At 40.3% G+C, this 17,570-nt stretch overlaps 2 protein-coding genes across 2 annotated transcripts in view; both read right to left on the bottom strand.

The window, feature by feature from the left end:
* Positions 1–346: 346 nt before the first annotated feature.
* On the bottom strand, positions 347–2,214 carry ARL14EPL (ADP ribosylation factor like GTPase 14 effector protein like). The gene is made up of 3 exons (XM_052701316.1): positions 2,107–2,214; positions 913–1,052; positions 347–569 (listed from the first exon to the last, which is right to left on the bottom strand). The coding sequence occupies exons 1-3, from the start codon at positions 2,212–2,214 to the stop codon at positions 347–349; spliced, it is 471 nt and encodes a 156-aa protein (XP_052557276.1).
* Positions 2,215–11,529: 9,315 nt separating this feature from the next.
* The window catches only part of LVRN (laeverin), a 35,583-nt gene continuing 29,542 nt past the window's right edge, over positions 11,530–17,570 (bottom strand). The window contains exons 18-20 of the mRNA XM_052701362.1: positions 16,944–17,084; positions 14,812–14,887; positions 11,530–13,356 (exon numbers count right to left, since the gene is read on the bottom strand). Of these exons, the coding sequence (XP_052557322.1) occupies positions 13,210–13,356; positions 14,812–14,887; positions 16,944–17,084 (364 nt within the window). The 3' untranslated portion in view covers positions 11,530–13,209. The remainder of the gene's footprint in view (positions 13,357–14,811; positions 14,888–16,943; positions 17,085–17,570) is intronic.

Here is a 17,570-nt window from a genome sequence, read left to right as displayed (position 1 = left end):
GGCCCTCAGTTGCCCACAGAGGGGAGTCACCTATGACATCAACACTTCTACAGGCACTTGGGCAGCGGAGGTAGACAGGGAGGGGATTTGCTCTTTGCTCTACCCTGCTTCAGGAAGCCTCCTGTGCAGTGACATCACCCCTCCACTGCAAAATGTGCCTGAGTCAGAGCTGAGAGCCCCGGTACAATTTTACTTAATATGAAATGTTTAAGCGTGCTGACGAGACGTCAATAAAGAAGTGCAAGCAACATTGACAGACATTTCATAATTTGTAAAGCTGAGATCCATTATGATAAAAAATGAAGAAGGGAGAGCTTCACTGAGGTACAAACCTATCGGAACAAAATCAGGGATCGGTAGGAAATGGGAAAGCATTGATCACATTCCCATCTTCAAGCTCAATTGTATCATAAACCCACTTCCTATTGCAGCGACATTCTGGCCCACACTTATTTGAGTTGCATTTGGGGCAAGGGTAGAAGCAACCCAGGCAGTTCTCGTCCAGGCAGTCACACAAATCAGCGTTACTCCCAAGCAGCCGGCCGTGACTGTCATACTTACTCAGAGTTCTACAAAAGCAAAGAAACAGTGATTCTTGGAAAGTGCTTTGACATTTTTAAAGCCTAAACCCAGCAAATGTGGAGACCATCTGTCCAAGAACAAATATTTCCTTTTCAACACTTGCAGCTCAGTCAAAATAAGTGTTAGATCCTAATTGAAACAGGCATTGTGTGTGCTGAAAAAGTTAAAATCTGAGTCGCACAGAAAAAGTTTATTTTCCCTATGTATCTTTCATATGTAATAAGAAATCTCTGAAAAATATTAATGCTCTTATTCCCTCCATTTATACTCAGTAAACAGCATGAAAACCATTTTTAAAAGCAAAATTTGTAATAAATTAATACATCTTACTTGGGTTTATTAAAACAGTCTTGTTTCGTCTGTGAGTTGTGTGCTTTTTTTCTCTGCTTTCTAGTTTCAGGATTGAAGTTAGCTACCTGAGGTCCTGGATTTTGAAAAATTAAGTGTTTTAGTTCCTTCTTAACTTTTTGCTAAAAACAAACAAACAAAAAAGAAAAAAAAAAAGAAAAACAAAAAAAGAAAGAAGAGCAAGGTTATAATTTTTGTAACTAGAGAGAGCACTTATTAGCCACCAAATGCCTTCACTGGCTTCCAAATGGCATTAAAATTAGTATCTTTGCTAACTTAACACAGGTAGGAAGATAAGGCAAAGCTCTACATAAAACTAAGATCATGGTTTTAGAACTATTTGTTTGTGTAGCTGTTAACTGACTATTGCCTTGATAGAATGTGGAACCTAATAGGATTCTGGGTATAGATTCTTATTCTCATACAGTGGCATGGTTTGAAAGTTGTCTTGGGGAGACAGAAATCTTGTACTTTTTTCTTCAGTTTATCCATAATATTAAAAAATATGTATAATTATAAACATATTGACTAGATTAGCCCTTATCTTCACTCTTCCCTGAGGTTCATATAGGCATGCTTTGTCTTAGCAGGCTGAGGGCAAGGGAAATATTTGGAGGACCAGCTAGTGCAGGAAGGGAGCACTAGGCAAGTGAGGTCTAAGAGAAAAGCATGGATAAAATTGAAGAAGCTAAACTAAACATCTTTAATAGAGACACACAGCTTCTGAGAAGCAAGAGAAAGGTGTCACTGATGCTGTGTATTTTCTGTTGAATTCTCATAAAAATGTATTGGGCTGTCTCCTATAATATTCAACCATTTCTCCTTTGGAGTTGGGGTAGACTTTTGGTGCAGAAAATATACGTCAGCATCATTGCTGTCTGTGATCATAAGTAATGCAATTTCAAGTTGGAAATATAAAACACTGTGGAGATAGCCTCTAAGACTAGATAGACTCTATGAAGATAGATCTAAGAATACTTCTTTATTTCCTCTCAATTTCATTAGAGCTTGCAAGTGCTTAGCGCTCTAAATTACTGCCTTGCAAACTCAACTATTTTACAGTTGTTTTAATGGTATTTTCCTATTGACTCTAGCTTTTAGCTTTTATAATTATTGAACAAATTGAAGGCATATGGTAAGGAATTTGGCAATGAAACAGTACTGGAGAAGTCGTACCAGTTGTTCTGCTGTCATTCTGTCTGCAGCAGGACAGACAGATTCTTCTGCAGATGTTTTCTGGGCAGTGCTGCTTTTCTCTTCATTTTCTTCCACATGGTCATTCATGTCACCTGTGTGAAATACACGTGTGTTAGATGCACAGAAGTGTGAGATTGACTGGCCTGTAAGTGAAGTTTTTGAGGGCAATGATACCCACAGTAGACTTTCGTGTGTTCTTCGCCAATATCAAATGCATAACAAAAGCCTCATACAAAAAAACAAAGGCTGAAGCACCCAAGCTGCTTTGTTTTTAATCATTCACGTAACCGTGAAGAGCATTAATCTCACGTGAAGCAAATGAGCAGTCTGTGGCGTTCAGGGAAGACAGCAGACGCATGAGTTGCCACTTCGCTTGCCAGCAGGTGACACTGTTGTGCTAGCAGCAGTTCCTCCTGTTAGGCTCCCAAAGTGAGCAGGCCGGCAGGTTACAGCGCAGGAAAACAGGTGGTTTTCAGCTTACAGCAAATTTCTAGAAGAAAACTTCTTGGCCTTTATTCTCAGCCCTTAGCTTTGTGGGAGATGTTGCTCAGAAATACAATGTGCAGTTTGTAGATGAAATAAAGTGCCTCGCTCTGCTATCAAAGCACTCATGAGGACTGTGGGTTCTGTGAATCTTTTTTCCAAGCACCAGCCAGCTCCTCTCTCTTGCAAAGAAATAGTGGTGGCAGCTGTTCAGGATAGATGATAACTACTTCTTTTTACTCCATTTGTGAAGACTCTCACTTAAAATGTAATACAACATAAGCAGCTCCAGTGCCTTTAACATTAATGCCAAACGGCATCAGCTTCGTTTTTGTGTTCTTGAAAGCCTTCCTTAGATGTTAACCAGTCACTCCCACTGTCTCTGAAAAGTACTGCAGTAATCTCTGCCTGGTTACCTTTTGCATTAAGATTGTTGCCCAAGCTCTGTCTCAGAGAAGAGCTTTATCTCACCATTGCTGAAGGGCCAGTCCATCTCTGAGAGAAGCAAGAGAAGAGTTTAGGCATTTAGTTCCTCTCTGCAACTAAAGCAAGGTTAGCACTGAGAAGGAAGTGACACTGTAGTTGCAGGAGGGAAGTTTTTTTAATTTTTTTTAATAAGCAAAGCACCAGCCCTTAGTTCCAGGGAGGGTTTCCCTTTCTCTTCTTCAGTGATGGGAAGAATGACACTTCACAAGAGGATGCTCTGGAACAAGGCTTAGCCCTGTGACTGAGACATCTTTTTAGGATTAGACAAGTGAAGCCATTAATGGGGGGTCATCATTTTCTATCTGGGGGAACCTGCTTCTCTGTTATTTTTTGCTAGAGATCCACGAATAAAACAAAAAAGAATATTCACTGGAGGTTAATACTGCTTTCCAAATGCACTCAGCTTGGACTCCCGATACAGATTTGCTTCCTACATCTCCTCTTATGTCCAGTCATCCATCAACGCCTTATCAGTATGTATGAACATCATCTTTGCCTGTTAAATTACAGTGTGCAGGGATCAGGAGAAGTATAGCCATCAGCACATACCAATGTAAGCACACAGAATTCACAGTGTCCTTTTGTGTCATAAATATTTGACCTCTTTGGAAGCAGTCCTGGCAGTTATCTGCAGCCAAACATCCAGTATCAGAAGCATATGTAAAATCTTGACAGAAAAGGAAAAAGCCAAACAACATATTTCAAATACTCTTGTATCTCCTCAGTGAAAATGTTCTGCGTAGAAAGTGTAGTACATTTCTGTCACTGTATATGTTATAAATGAGAAGTTTTAAAATTTAACCTCCAGGAAAGATATTAAAAGATGAAGTAGAGTGGGACTAGGAAACTCTGTAAGATTCATATACTTGTAGACTGATTTTTCTTCCAGATCATGTCCAGAAGGGGATGAGGAGAAGAGGGAAACCATGAGACATCCACTTTAAAGTCTGCACAGTTTAATTATCAAAAGGAAAGGATGGTTTTACCTGATACAGTGTTTATCCATCTAATATAAGTGAGCTTTTGATCTGCTGCGTCTAGCTGTAAAGATAATCCAGGGGCAATGCATTAAAAACTAGTAATTACCATTAATATTTCATATTAATATGTCTTTAGAGGACAGACATCAGCTGCACTCTTCCTCCCACAGAATCTCTACTCCTCTACACCTTTTAAATGTAGCTAAATCTTCCTGAAAGTGACCATCCATATTTCAAAGCACTGCTGTGACTGAAGCATATGGCTAAGGCACAGCAATTGTAGCATAGACCCTTGGCACAGCTAAAAGCAAAGCTTTTAAAAGCAAATTAGGGGAAGAGGAAAATCAGAGTCTGCATTATATTAAAAGAGACTTGGTCTTATCCAAGTGACAGATGTTTTTATTCAGGGAATAGTTTCAGAAGATGTTGGGATTTGGAAGGAACTGGGTCTGTTTAGGATTTTCATAAGAGAAATATTTTCCTGTATTGCTCTTTCAAGAATTCAATATTCCTATTTATGATCCTCACACTGTCCAAATATTTCAGCTAGTAAAATGTGGTGACCGTCGTTCAGACACTCCAGGCTGCTTGATCTCAACAGCTTAAGCTTGTACATACCCCTGCAGAGTTTGCCAGAGTGATTGCACATTGTTTTCAAGCTACATATGTTCACTCCTGGATTAGACCAAAACATTTCAGTTGTCACATCTTTCTCACAATGTAGTTCTGCACAGATGTTGTACATTCACACATGCATGTTGAAACCTCTGTAGAAAATCTGGTGACAGCTTAATTAAGAATGTGAATAGATTCATATTCCTCAGAATTAATTATGGACTGTTCTATCAAGATGTGGAAATGCCACTTATTAACTGGTGCCTGCCTTCTCTTATAGCCCCGTATGTGTTCAGAAGATGTTCTATGCTCAGAAGATGGCCTTTGGTTGAGCAAGAAAACACAGACAAGATAAAGAAATAGGCCTCATCTCTTCCAGATCAGCAAGCTTCCTGAAAAGCTCATAAGTGTGGTGAGAGAGTAATGGTCCATCCTGTGAGCAGAGTCCAGAGCACATCTCACCCTTTCCCAATAAAATAAGTCAAATCCTCGTGAGTTTTCCCTTTCAATCCAAGAGTCTTTCTGCCTCCCTTGAAGTGAGGAATCCTGTAGCTGAACTCTAAGAGACGATCATCTGATTGTCCTGCATAGGCAGGATAGATCTGCTGGAATCACCTTCCAAACATCTAGAGTTCTGAAGGGGATACGTTCAGATCAGAGCAGAGAGTGAAAGAGAAATGGGGATACTAAGAATTTTATGTTGTACTTACCAGAGAAAGAGGCTGGCACAGCGTGGGTTTCTTAATGTACAGTTCCTCTGATTGTGAGAGTATGACGTTAGTCCCACAGTGACTGAAACAGAAGACAAATAATCAAAATAACTCTCCCCAGAGAAGCAGGTTGAAGACCGTGCCAGGTAACTATCTTTGAAACAGTACTTGTCAAAAAAAGTGGAAATGGACAACCTATAAGCCAATCAGGACAAGAGTCCTCTTGCATTACCTTCCATTAGTAGTTATATGTGAGTAAAAGAATAAGCTTTTTTTTTTTTTTTTTTTAAAAAAAAGGATAAGTAAATGACAAAGATTGTAGCTACTATGGCATTTTACAAAAATTAAGATTTTTCTAGAGCAAAGAAGAAGTGAAGTGTTATTTTGTACCACTTACCATTTAGACAAAATATTTGGGCTTTTGATTGTCATCTCCAACAGGCAAAAGTCAGCAAATAAATATGTTGCCTAATAGCTACACTGACATCACAGCCTCCCAGTTCAGCTTGCTATCTTTCAGTATTGTTTGTTTCACCAGGGGAGACAATTGAGGCTCCACCTGTTCCCTCCAGATGCCAACTCTCAGCGTGGTACATGCTTTGCTGATTACCATTACTCTTCCTATAACACAGTGAAACCCTGAAGAGCATACAAGCTGTCAAGTCCCATAAACTCTCCTGTTCTGCTTAGGCAAATAGTTCAGAACGTCTTTTTAACTACATCAGCTATATCCATCCTTTCTCTGATCATTTCACAAACCAGTCTAAGGGCAAGTGAAGTTATTATTTATTTACTGTTTTATTTTCTTTCACTCCAAATACTGTTAAAACCAAAATTTTGTGTAACATTCTAGCAACAGATCTTAGCTAGGTGATTTAAAGTCTGCTAACATAAATTTGTTTTGTTTACACGCTGTTTTCCTTATCATGAAAAATAAAATAGAAATCCCTCAGGGAGAAAAGATAAACTCTCCAAGGTATTCCTATAACAGCAAGAAACAAACAAAGAACTCTAACTTGTTTTATTTTCCTACACATTTTCCAGTATTCAGATTTTTCTATACCTTATATAATGCAGGAAAAAGGTATTAATGACCCCCAACCAAAAAAAAAAAAACAACAACCAACAACAAAAAAACACACACAAAAAAACAAAACCATTATTAAATGACCTGATGGTTAATATCTCTTTTTCTTCAATTTGGCCTCTTTGCCTTTATTAATACTTATGTACCAATTCCTGAACTTTTGCTGAACTTTATGAATTAAATATGATTCCTGTTTTAACTATTAACTATCAGCCTGAAATCTAGTCAGAATAGTTTATACTGTGTGTCAGGCCAAGATGTTATGTACATAAATTCAAACTGTTGGTGATATTTTAAAAGATTAATGCTGGTGGAAAATCTCCCAATGGTGAGAGAAAGAGAGAAAGAAGGAAAGGAAGAAGGAGAGAAAGAGAAAGGGAGAAAAACAAAGATAGGAAGAAGATAGAAATTGGAGGAAAGGAATATTAGGAGAGAAAGTTAGAGAAGAAAAGTAGACAATGTTAGAAACATCAGGATATATGCATCTTCTGATAAGCTTCCTGGCCATTATCCAGTACCCAGTTGTTTGCTTTGCAACATATTTGTTCTTTGTATCTCAGAATCACAAGGTTGGAAACGACCTGCAAGATCATCCAGTCCAACCCCCCTCCCATTCCTATCAGTAGCACAAGCACTAACCCACATCTCGTAGCTCCTCATCCAGGCACTTCTTGAACACTGCCAGGGATGGTGACTCCACCACCTCCCTGGGCAGCCATTGCAGTGCCTGACCACCCTCTGAGAGAAAAAGTTTCTCCTAATATCCAACCTAAACCTCCTCTGGTACAACTTCTGGCCATTTCCTCGGGTCCTACTATTTGCCTGGGAGAAGTGACCAGACCCTTTTACACCACAGCCTCCCTTCATGCAGTTGTACAGTGCAGTGAAGTGTCCCCTGCGCCTCCTCTTCTCCACACTGAACATTCCCAGCTCCCTCAGCCACTCCTCATAAGACTTGTGCTCCAGACCCCTCACCATTTTGTTGCCCTCCTTTGAACACGTTCCAGGGCCTCAATGTCTTTCTTGCAGTGAGGATCCCAAAACTGGACACAGCACTCGAGGTGCGGCCTCACCAGTGCTGAGAACAGGGGATGATCACCTCCCTGCTCCTGCTCACCACACCATTCCTAATGCAGGCCAGGATGCCATTGGCTTTCTTGGCCACCTGGGCACACTGCTGGCTCATGTTCAGCCGAGCATCAACCAACACCCCCAGATCCATTTCCTCTTTACAGTCGTCCAACCACTCATCCCCAAGCCTGTAACACTGCATGGGGTTGTTGTAGCCAAAGTGCAGAACCCGACACTTGGCCTTGTTAAACCTCATCCCATTCATCTCAGCCCAGCGATCCAGCTTATCAGATCCATCTGCAGGGCCTCCCTGCCCTCAGGCAGATCCACACCACCTCCCAGCTTGGTGTCATCTGCAAACTTACTCAGGGTGCACTCAATCCCTTCATCTAAGTCGTCAATGAAGATATTAAACAGTTTGGACCCCAGTACCGACCTCTGGGGGACACCACTTGAAACAGGTCTCCAGCTAGACTTCACTCCATTGACCACCACCTGCTGAGCATGGCCCTCCAGCCGTTTCCTGCACCTAGTGGATGACACTAATCTTATGTGTTACAAGATCTTCTCTAAATGCTGTCACTTGCTCAGCTCATTTCACTGAGGACCCGTGACCAGTGCAAGATGGTCAGGGCTATATCAGCGACAGCATACACAGGCATCTACTTCAAAGCTTACTGTTTTGTTTTAGCTGTGGCTGGCAGCTCAGCACCATACAGCCACTCACTCACTCTGTTCATAGTAGGATGGGGACAGAATCTGTAAGGCAAAAGTGAGAAAAGTCATGAGTTGAGATAAAAACAGGTTACTAGGCAAACCAAAAGCCATGCGTGCAAGCAAAGTAAAACAAGGAATTTATTCACTTTTTCCCATCAGAAGGCAAATGTCCAGGTACTTCCAGGAAAACAGGGCTCATTACATGGTATCGCTCTGAACAACCGATTTCCTCCTTTGCCCCAAGGCTTTTATTGCTGAGCACAACCTATATGGTAGGGGACATATCTTTGGTTATCCAGGGCCAATTGTGTTCCTTCCCAGCCTCTGGTGCTCTACCAGCCTCCTTGCTGGTATGGAAGCATGATAAACAGAGAAGTTTGTGACTGTGAGCTAGAACTGCTTAGCAGCAAATGAAGCATCATCATATTGCCAGCACTGTTTTGGCCACAAATCTAAAAAAAAAAAAAAAAAAAAAAAAAGTCTCTATTTCTTTTAAAACCTGTGCAGCTTCTTTCTATGCTTCAGTGAGATCTGCAGTATAAACTTCATGCCTGACATAAGTCCACATTTCTGTTTCATCTCTCAAAATACAGGAGCATTATTCAAGCATCTCCAGACTGATGTTCATTCTGCAGGCATATTGAACTAATAATTTCAGTGAGCTTCCCCTAGCGCAAATTTCCTCCGCCACTGAATTCCAGTAAGTACATAAAAGAGTTGCAACCAATTGGAAACACATATCTGCTGGCAATTTTTTTGGAGAGCAGCGGCAGATTAGGCTGGATCCTTCTTGGGGCAGTACTCCTCATGCACCGGCTCACATCTGCATCCTGCAGCTAACACAAAAGGGGCAGCTGAGAAGAAGAAATCAAATTTCTCTGTCTTAAAAATGAGCCTGTGAGGACCTAATCCATTGATAAATAGTTTCCTTGGCGCTTCGTGGTTCTGTTGTTAAAATGTAAGGCAGGTGATGGTGTTCGGTGGAAAAGGGGGGGGAAGATCACCGCGGGCTCATTTTTATGACTGGAAAACGTTGTTTCTTCTCTCCAGCTGTACCACCCACACCCCTCGGCAGGGATTTCTGTCTCTTTTCTCTTTTCTGAAGGCCCGAATTAGCAACAGTCACTGAGGAGGTAGAACACATGACAGAAAGGATGCGTATAAAGGCCCAGGAGACAATTAAGTGTCATCAAGAAGAGGTTGTGAAAGGCTGGTGTGACGCACCAAGGGAGCGTGAGGAAGGTGCAGTGGAAGGAAACCTGCACAGACTGACCTCAGCCTCTGTTCCCCAAGGCCCCGTCCTGTCTGAGGAGGAGTTCAGCCTGGGAGGGGACAGGGGGTTGCTTCAGTTATAGTTTATGGTATAGGTTCTCTGCCTTTTCCTCCGGTTTTAGTTGGCAGTGAATTATACTCATCTTCCTGTTTTGCTCGTGACTGTAACTATCTGTTGTATCCCTGCCTTTGTCACAACCTGTGAGATCTGTCACTTCGTTTTCTTCCCCAGTCCCGTTGAGCAGAGGCAGTGAGACTGTATCAAGGTAGGCATATGACAGCTATACAAGTTCAGCCCACTGTATTCTCTCAGGTCTTTCCCCCAGAGAACTTCATGACGAGAGGAGAGCTGACAGAAGAAGAGCAGACGAAAAAGAGCCCATGAGGTGACCTTGCCAGGAGTTCTATCCCCTCTCTGTGGCCACAGAGTCCCCTGGGGAATGTAGTTCTTCTTTTCTGGACAGGTACCCATAACTTTAACAGCATTAACAGTTAGACTCCCAGTGCCCCACATGATGTTATGATGTGGAATACTGAAAACCAACAATGACAAAACCATGACAATACTGAATCCTGTTGTCAGTGTCATTGATGAAGATTCTGAGGAGCACTGGTCCCAGTACTGACCTCTGGAAGACACCACTTGTCAGTGATGTCCAGCCATTGACCACTCTTTGTGTATAATTATTTAAAATTATTTAATCCTTCTTTACACATCAGCTTTTTAAATTTATATTTCTGTTCAGTAGAAAGAAGAAAAAGACCCAAGAAGAATATTAAGGCAATGGAAGAATGGTTAGAAAGGATGAGTTTACTCCTGGTTGAAAAGAAAAGCTTTGAGCATAAAAGCTTTACAGGATAACATTTTTTTTTAATAGAAGCTTTAGTCCATTAATCCTGCAGCAACAACTTTCTCATGTTTTGTGTAGCCCCTTTGCTGACTAATCATGCAAAGCTGTTGATCGACTAGAGGGAAACACAGGTAAAACTCCTCTAGCTCATTGTAGCCTCGCTCTGCTGTCTGAATCAGCTTGACAAAAACCCTCAAGACTGCACTCAGCTTGTTTAAGAGGGAAAAAGGTTTCAGCACAAACCTGGCTGTACCAGTTAATTCTCCCAGGGATCCTCAAGTATCCTTACAGTACCTACAGGTTGTGGGGTTTTTTTGCACCAGTGGAGAGAACAGATGATTCACTGGAGCTAATATGGCAGTGTTTACCTTGCATGTAGTTAGCCTGTAAACAGAGGAAATCTCTTTGTGGTAGCAAGGCTGTTTTTTCATTCCTTTCTCCTCAGTATGGTATTGAAATACTGGGTCTCTTACATTCCCACACAACCCTGTTTTCTATGTTAACCAGAGCAGCTAGCAGCAGTACAGAGAGCTTTGTCATGATATTATTACCATACAAATAAATAAATTGCATGAACTGAGGACCCCATATTAAACCAAAAAAAAAAAAAACAAAAAAAAAAGCAAATATATTTTGCTGATCCTGATTCTCTGGAGGCCTAAATTTTGTCTGTCCATCCCCTCCCAAAGCACTGTGTAAGCAAGATGATTAAACGTGTCTATATTAGCTGGCAGATTTTTGCAGTAAGAATGGAAATGCTTGGTGATGTTTCTGAGTTTAGTTAGGCTAGTTGCACTTTAGTGGCATGGGCAAAATGACCACCAGATTATCGAGTCTATTAGCAGAATCCCAAGAGCTCATAATCTCCTGGTTTAATTCCTTTAAAAATAATCCAGTTCACAGATCCTCCAAGACTGTCCTGGGGATTAATGCATGGTAATAGAGACAGCCAAGAGGGTCTCTTCAAAAGCACATTCCTAATAAAACATAAATGTAAATCTAGACCTACTAAGTACAAGCCTTTACAGAAGGAAAAATAAAGTTTGAATAATGAAGCATTTTTTATTGTAATTAAAATTTGATATTTCTTTAGTTCATCCCTCTCCACAGATCTGAATTCATTCACAAGCTTATGTTTCACTGTATTTATTATCCCCTATCCACTTTACAATTGTAGAAATGGAGTTACAGATTACATGACCTGCCCAAGGCCGCAGTGTAGATCATAAGCAAAACAATATAAAACTTTTCCCACTTTATCATGGCTTTTGCCAAAAACTTGAACCACACCCTTTCTTCAGAGATTCAGGGAAAAACACAAAAAAGAATTTAGGACTGACTGCATCTGTGCATTAGGTTATTATTAGCAACATATCCCTGTGGACCACTTATTCAGTAGGAAGTAAATTTAGATGTAATATGAAAATGCATGAGGACTGCTCTGAAAATAACACCTCTTGTTTTATTATGTTGGCCCACAATGTCAGAGATGTTGGTGGCATGGCAGTAGAGGCTGACCCTTTGCTTCATTATCCCATTCCATGCTGCTCCCGGTGACAGATGGCAGCAGAGGGGCAGCCTGACAGAATGGCGTCTGACAGGAGAGTGTACATGAAGGGTGTGTCAATGAATACACAGGAAAATGTGAGGAAAAAATTGCACCCACTGACATTCACTGATGCTGAACACTTACAGAGATCAAACAGTGTATGTCAGCACAGAGAGGTGCTGCATGGCACATGCCAGCAGTGTTGACAGTGATGTGAAAGACAAGCCATGTTCCACATGGGCCATGCAGAACTGTCACACCACAAAAAATGAAGAGCATTTCAGCCAGCTCATCCACGCAATGAGCAGATTGTGACCAGGGAACTGTGAACAAGGCTTAACATTGGCTCCAATGCTTTGGAAATCATGGTGGTAATGTTGGAACGCCTCAAAATGAAGCTGAAGGTGACAGTTTTCTGAATCGCATCATTACCATTTACAAGATGTACTGTGACTGCTACAAGCTGGAGTCAAAACAGCAGTCCATGGAGTGGGGAAGTGTGAATTTGCAATCTAAGAGAAAGTTCAATATGCAGTCCTCAGTAGGCAAAGTGATGTGAACTGTCTAGTGGGGTAGGAAAACGTGATCCTTCTGAATTTCCTGGAACCCACACAAACCATCAAACTTTGACCTCTACACTGCAGTGCCAACTAAGCTGAAGGCTTGAACTTACAGAGGGAAGCCAGGGAAGAAGACAATACAATAATGCCAACCCCATACCAGTTTGAAGATCACAGAGCACATTGCCAGTCTTGGCTGGATTGTCCTACTGCACCCACTTCTGACTTCATCCATTTGGGCTGATGAAAGACAGACTGTGTGGGCAACTTTTTCCTAGCAATGACACCATAATAGCAGCTGTGAAATAGCTTGGTCTTCTCTGCCAGTACAGATTTTTATGAATGCTTGCTTTTCTTTGTCACTGGGAAGAATGCACAGCTAATGTAGTGACAAGGTTGAAAGATAATGTTTGGTAGCTGAGAATTTGCTCTATCAAATGGTGTTAAGGTTCTCTTTGTATTTACTGTAGTTTCCATTGTACTAAATATGAGGAATTACTTTTGGCACAACCTACATATATCTTATTTCTGATATGAAATCAGAATTTTTAATTTTCTTTTTGAATTGGTTTAGCCTGAATTTCCAGTTGGGAAGATAATCTCAGACACCATAAAGATTTGTTCTATCTTTAATTACGTCTTAAAATATCAGTGTGCTACTGAATCAAACTCTAAAATATACTGGAAATTATTTTCCCCAGTCAGTCGTCTATATTTTTATCTAGCCAATCAGCAACTCTACTTAGAAGTTCTTTCCTTTCCACGTTTTCAGCTTTTGCAGTCTCCAGTAGTAGAGTAGCAGTTTCTCTCTCATCCTCTTCTAGTGTATTATTATAGAAAACCTGCAACTGAATAAATAAATGCATGAGGTTAGTCAGTGCATTTTCACTTTGAGGAAACAGCTGTATATCTGACAGGTGTTTTACACAGAATTACATAAAAAGAGTGGATGGGAGCAAGCATATTGATTTATGCTGGACAGGAAAGATCCTTACACACCAGGAATGTGCCCGTTTGCCATCATCTCTGTAAAAATGCTTCAAATTGCAGCCAGCTTCATTAGTACTAGTGGTACCACACAGTGTCTAGGACTAGTTGGGTAGCAGAATCCTCTTGGGTGCTGCCTCCTCTACAGTTACAGAGCAAGAAGTTTTCTCCCATCAATCTAAAGAGCAGAAGACAAGAGAGGACAGCAAAGAAACGTACGTAGATGGTGTGGAGGAATGTACATGAGAAAAGAGACAGATGTCCAGCAACCTTTTATTAACTTTCCTGTGGGCATCATGAGGTAGGTCATCTCTACAGATGATAGATTTCAAAGAGGAAAATGAAACAGAAATGATAATATTGGGACTCTGTTACAATCTGAAAGCCAACTGGAAGGCTGACTACTGCTTTTGCCATCACAGGAAGCAAAAATTTTTTCCTGAAGAATAAAAGATGAAAAGCTTCTACTTTCTAACCAAGAGATTTATTTATTTTATTTTAGGAGCTAGATCTCTGAATAGCTTTCTTCATTAACCATCCATTCTCTGTTATTTGCTGATGCATCTGTCAATGACTGAAAAAGGGGAACAATTTCTTTCTTACAATGACAGATACTGGGCAGATACTACTTAGAGATTTATGTGATATAGGAACAGCACAAAAGCTGAGCAGCAGCTCAGAGAGAAGATAAGGAATATTTTTTGAAATAATCTAGGGAGACTTGAACTGGAAGAAACAAGAAAACAGTGGAACAAGCAGTGATAGTTATGCATTTGTCACAGGCACTAACATTTGGAAGTCTTACTGTGGTGAATAAACTAAAGAGAGGTTATATCCATCTGCCACAGACTTCCACCCTTCAGCAGGAATCCCCAGACCAATCCACTCAGTTTTTCCAGACGAGCAGGAGCCCACATAGAATCTATTGTCCATAGATTATCTGGGCTGCCATGAGGCCAAAGAGAAAGGAGAGCACCCCACATGTGCAGGCCTTCTGTTCAGCATGTAGGCAGGCAACCACCCTCCTATGCTGCAACCACACAGAGCAGGACAACATCCATCCTGCACAAAGCAGCACTTTAATGCCATGCTTAATAACTGCACCCACAGACTGAAGAGCTGTGGGTGCCCACTTGTACACTTATTTCTCAGATGAGGAGGTATCTTTTTTTTTTTGAGTTTAAGTTTAATAATACTATGCAATACATTACCTGAACTTCTTTAAGTGGAAAAAAAAAGAAAAAAAAAAAAAAGATTTTAAAAGCTGTATTTACAAACTGGTAGTAAAACTGGGACTAATCTCTTCTCTCATTTACCTCTTGGATCTGTATATCTGTACTGACAAATCTTCCCATGATTCTTAATACGGCATGTAATAATTCCTTCCCATACCTGTAAAATTGAGATAAGGGTCCTTCCATCAGCATGCTAGAAAAATACTAGATTCCATCTCATTTAATAATACTCCAGCTATTTATTAATCATGTATCACATTGGAAGTACCAATTAAGTGGAAGTTTTCAATTGTATACTCCCTGCCCCTTAAAAGGGGAGTACCATTAAAGTTCAGTTTAGACATTTGAGCAGAATTAAACAGACCAATTGCCCCTCATTTTCATTCCTGATATGATCTGCACTTTTTTCTCAGCTATAATGAATAACTGACTTAAAAAGATAACTTTTATGAAGTTAAAATCCATATAGAAATGATAAGTACCATCAATTCTAAAATCTTGGCGTTTCTGTTAGTGTCCTGAGGACAATGTATAAAGCTAACATCCAAACTGGATGGATTAGGACTTTAAATAGAGATGAATAGTATCAGTGGTCTCCAAAATCTGTATGTGTCAATCCACCATCTCTATGAAGAGAGTATGAGCTCACTTTGGAAAAGAGGTTAGGACCTTATTTTGCATTTTACACCTGTGCTTATGAAACACTACAAGACTATATGGGTTTTCCATTTTCAGGGGGTTTCCAAGCCATGTGTTTTTCTCTTGTTTGTGGAACTGTCTGGCTGAACATCAAACAAGAACTAAAAAGATTCACCAGTTGCCCACAGGAAGCGTATGCTACTTCACACTGTATTACAGGCAACCTGGACGAAAAACATGGAAGAAACTCAAGTCAGTGATGGCTTCATCTGTGAAGATCAATGATATGCTCACGGTATGGAGGTAATGGTTCTGTTCTAGCACTTTCTTTCAAGTCTGTTCACTTTTAAAACTCTTGGTCGCCCTTCTGACTTCCAGTTTTCCCACATCACTTTGCTGTTCTTACTATTCCTGAAAGTATTTGTCTACAGCGCCAGTGCACAGGGCAAGATGCTGCTGACCACAGAACAGCATGGGCCAATGGGAGCACTTGCATAATGTGTTCACATGCCTATCTTATATAAAGGAATATGTAAATGAATACACAATAGTCTAAACAATGTTCTCCTCAAGGACACTGAAAGGCTATAGTGATTACAGATCCTCAGCTAGCCCAACTATTCTACCTTTTTTCCTAGGCTCTCATGTTGAAGACTTATCTTCTATCATCCGTTTAATCACACAATTGGCATGGAGTCTCAATCCCATAAGCAGAATGCCCCAACACCATCTAGTGATAGTTGTCACTTGCTAGTCCTGACGCTCAGTGTTGAGACAGAGAAAAAGAAATTGTTGCTTATGTGCAGGTAAGAGTAATTGCTAATATTATTGTACTTTGCCTACACAGCAAGTGGCTTTTCCCTTTTCCTTTTGCTTATGCTTAGATTGCTCATGTTCTGCTCAAGCTTAATTATATTGATTGCAAGTGTATATAATTACACTAACATCTACTGAATGCAGTCTATGGACTGCTGCCATTCTATCATTCAATATCAAAAGAACACTTGTGCTGTGACAGCCACCATCACAGCCATGCACTCTTCTCCTTTTCCAGATCAGTAAAAGGACAAGTTTATTTCTATTCCAAAGTTTGTTCTGATGTTTGTTTTGTCTGATGTGAAATGCTGCCTGGACAGCAAAAAGTGGGAAACTATATATTATATGGCAGTTGTCATAGAGGTACTTCAGTAATGCCTTCTCTTATATCATGATTAGTAGTCTCCCACACCACTTGTCACAAAGCACATCTTAAAGTGTACTCCAGGAGCCAGATTTTTATCTTTCTTTCTCACAACTGGGATTTTTGGGAAAGTTCCCCATTTAAATAGGTAAATAAGGGCCAGACTTTCCAGAAAGTTTAACACAGGGACAGTCATGAGCAGACTAATTTCAAAGCATTCTGTAATTGACATGAGCTCTTCTTTGACATTAGGCTCTGATGATAACTGTGGTCTCTGTACTTAAGAAAACTGCATCAATCATCACAAACTATGTTGTGTCTGGAAGGAAAATTTGCAGTTGGAGCAAAAGAAACACAGAAGTAAAGAGAAATCATAACAGGTTGGTTACCATACCTTTCATTTAAAAGTGACCAATTTTCTGTAACAAATTCCCAGGCTATACGATGCCCATTGTCCTTAGACACTACATATTCAAGGATGTTGGCTGTACAGTTGGAAGAAAATTGTGTATCACTGAGCCAATACCGCAAGGATCTGTTGGAAAAAAAAGTTAATATTACTTTCTGTTTAAGAGTCATAATCTGGAATTACATATTAGTTCAGGAGGATTTCTGTCCACCCAAATTCTGGAATGTTGACAGTTACACCAAAGTTGGGGTCATTCAGAGTTGTATTCTGCTATTATGGTTGTATTCTGGTTGCATTTTGTTCTTATGTCGGTGAAATTCCCTGTTCTTGCACACTTGCTTTCCACTTCTCAGTAAAATAAGTGTGTAGCACAACAGGAGATATTTGATTTTTTGTATATCTTACAGAAAGACTAAGAATAACCCCTCTAATCAGATAATCTCATGGTAAGGGAAACTGCTCCCAAGATTCTGGAGAAAACTCCAAACAGATCCTGGAGAATGAGCTAGAAGTAAGACACGCTGTTACACAGAGGGATTCTGTTTCAATAATAAGGTATACAAGGTGCTCTCAAGTAGGCTAAGTCATGATTTGATAAACATTTAACTACCT

Source organism: Tympanuchus pallidicinctus, unplaced genomic scaffold (genome assembly GCF_026119805.1).
Source record: "Tympanuchus pallidicinctus isolate F22 unplaced genomic scaffold, pur_lepc_1.0 scaffold4, whole genome shotgun sequence".
In the NCBI taxonomy this organism is placed as follows: Eukaryota; Metazoa; Chordata; class Aves; order Galliformes; family Phasianidae; genus Tympanuchus; species Tympanuchus pallidicinctus.
This window is presented reverse-complemented; position numbering and strand designations above follow the sequence as displayed.

Bases quoted from the DNA above. Each gene is read 5' to 3' on its own strand.
- ARL14EPL (XM_052701316.1), bottom strand. From the start codon at position 2,214: ATGAATGACCATGTGGAAGAAAATGAAGAGAAAAGCAGCACTGCCCAG. The intron at 1,053-2,106 runs GTACGACTTCTC...GTTTGTTTTTAG, and splicing joins GAATGACAGCAGAACAACTG to CAAAAAGTTAAGAAGGAACT. The intron at 570-912 runs GTAAGATGTATT...TTGCTTTTGTAG, and splicing joins GACTGTTTTAATAAACCCAA to AACTCTGAGTAAGTATGACA.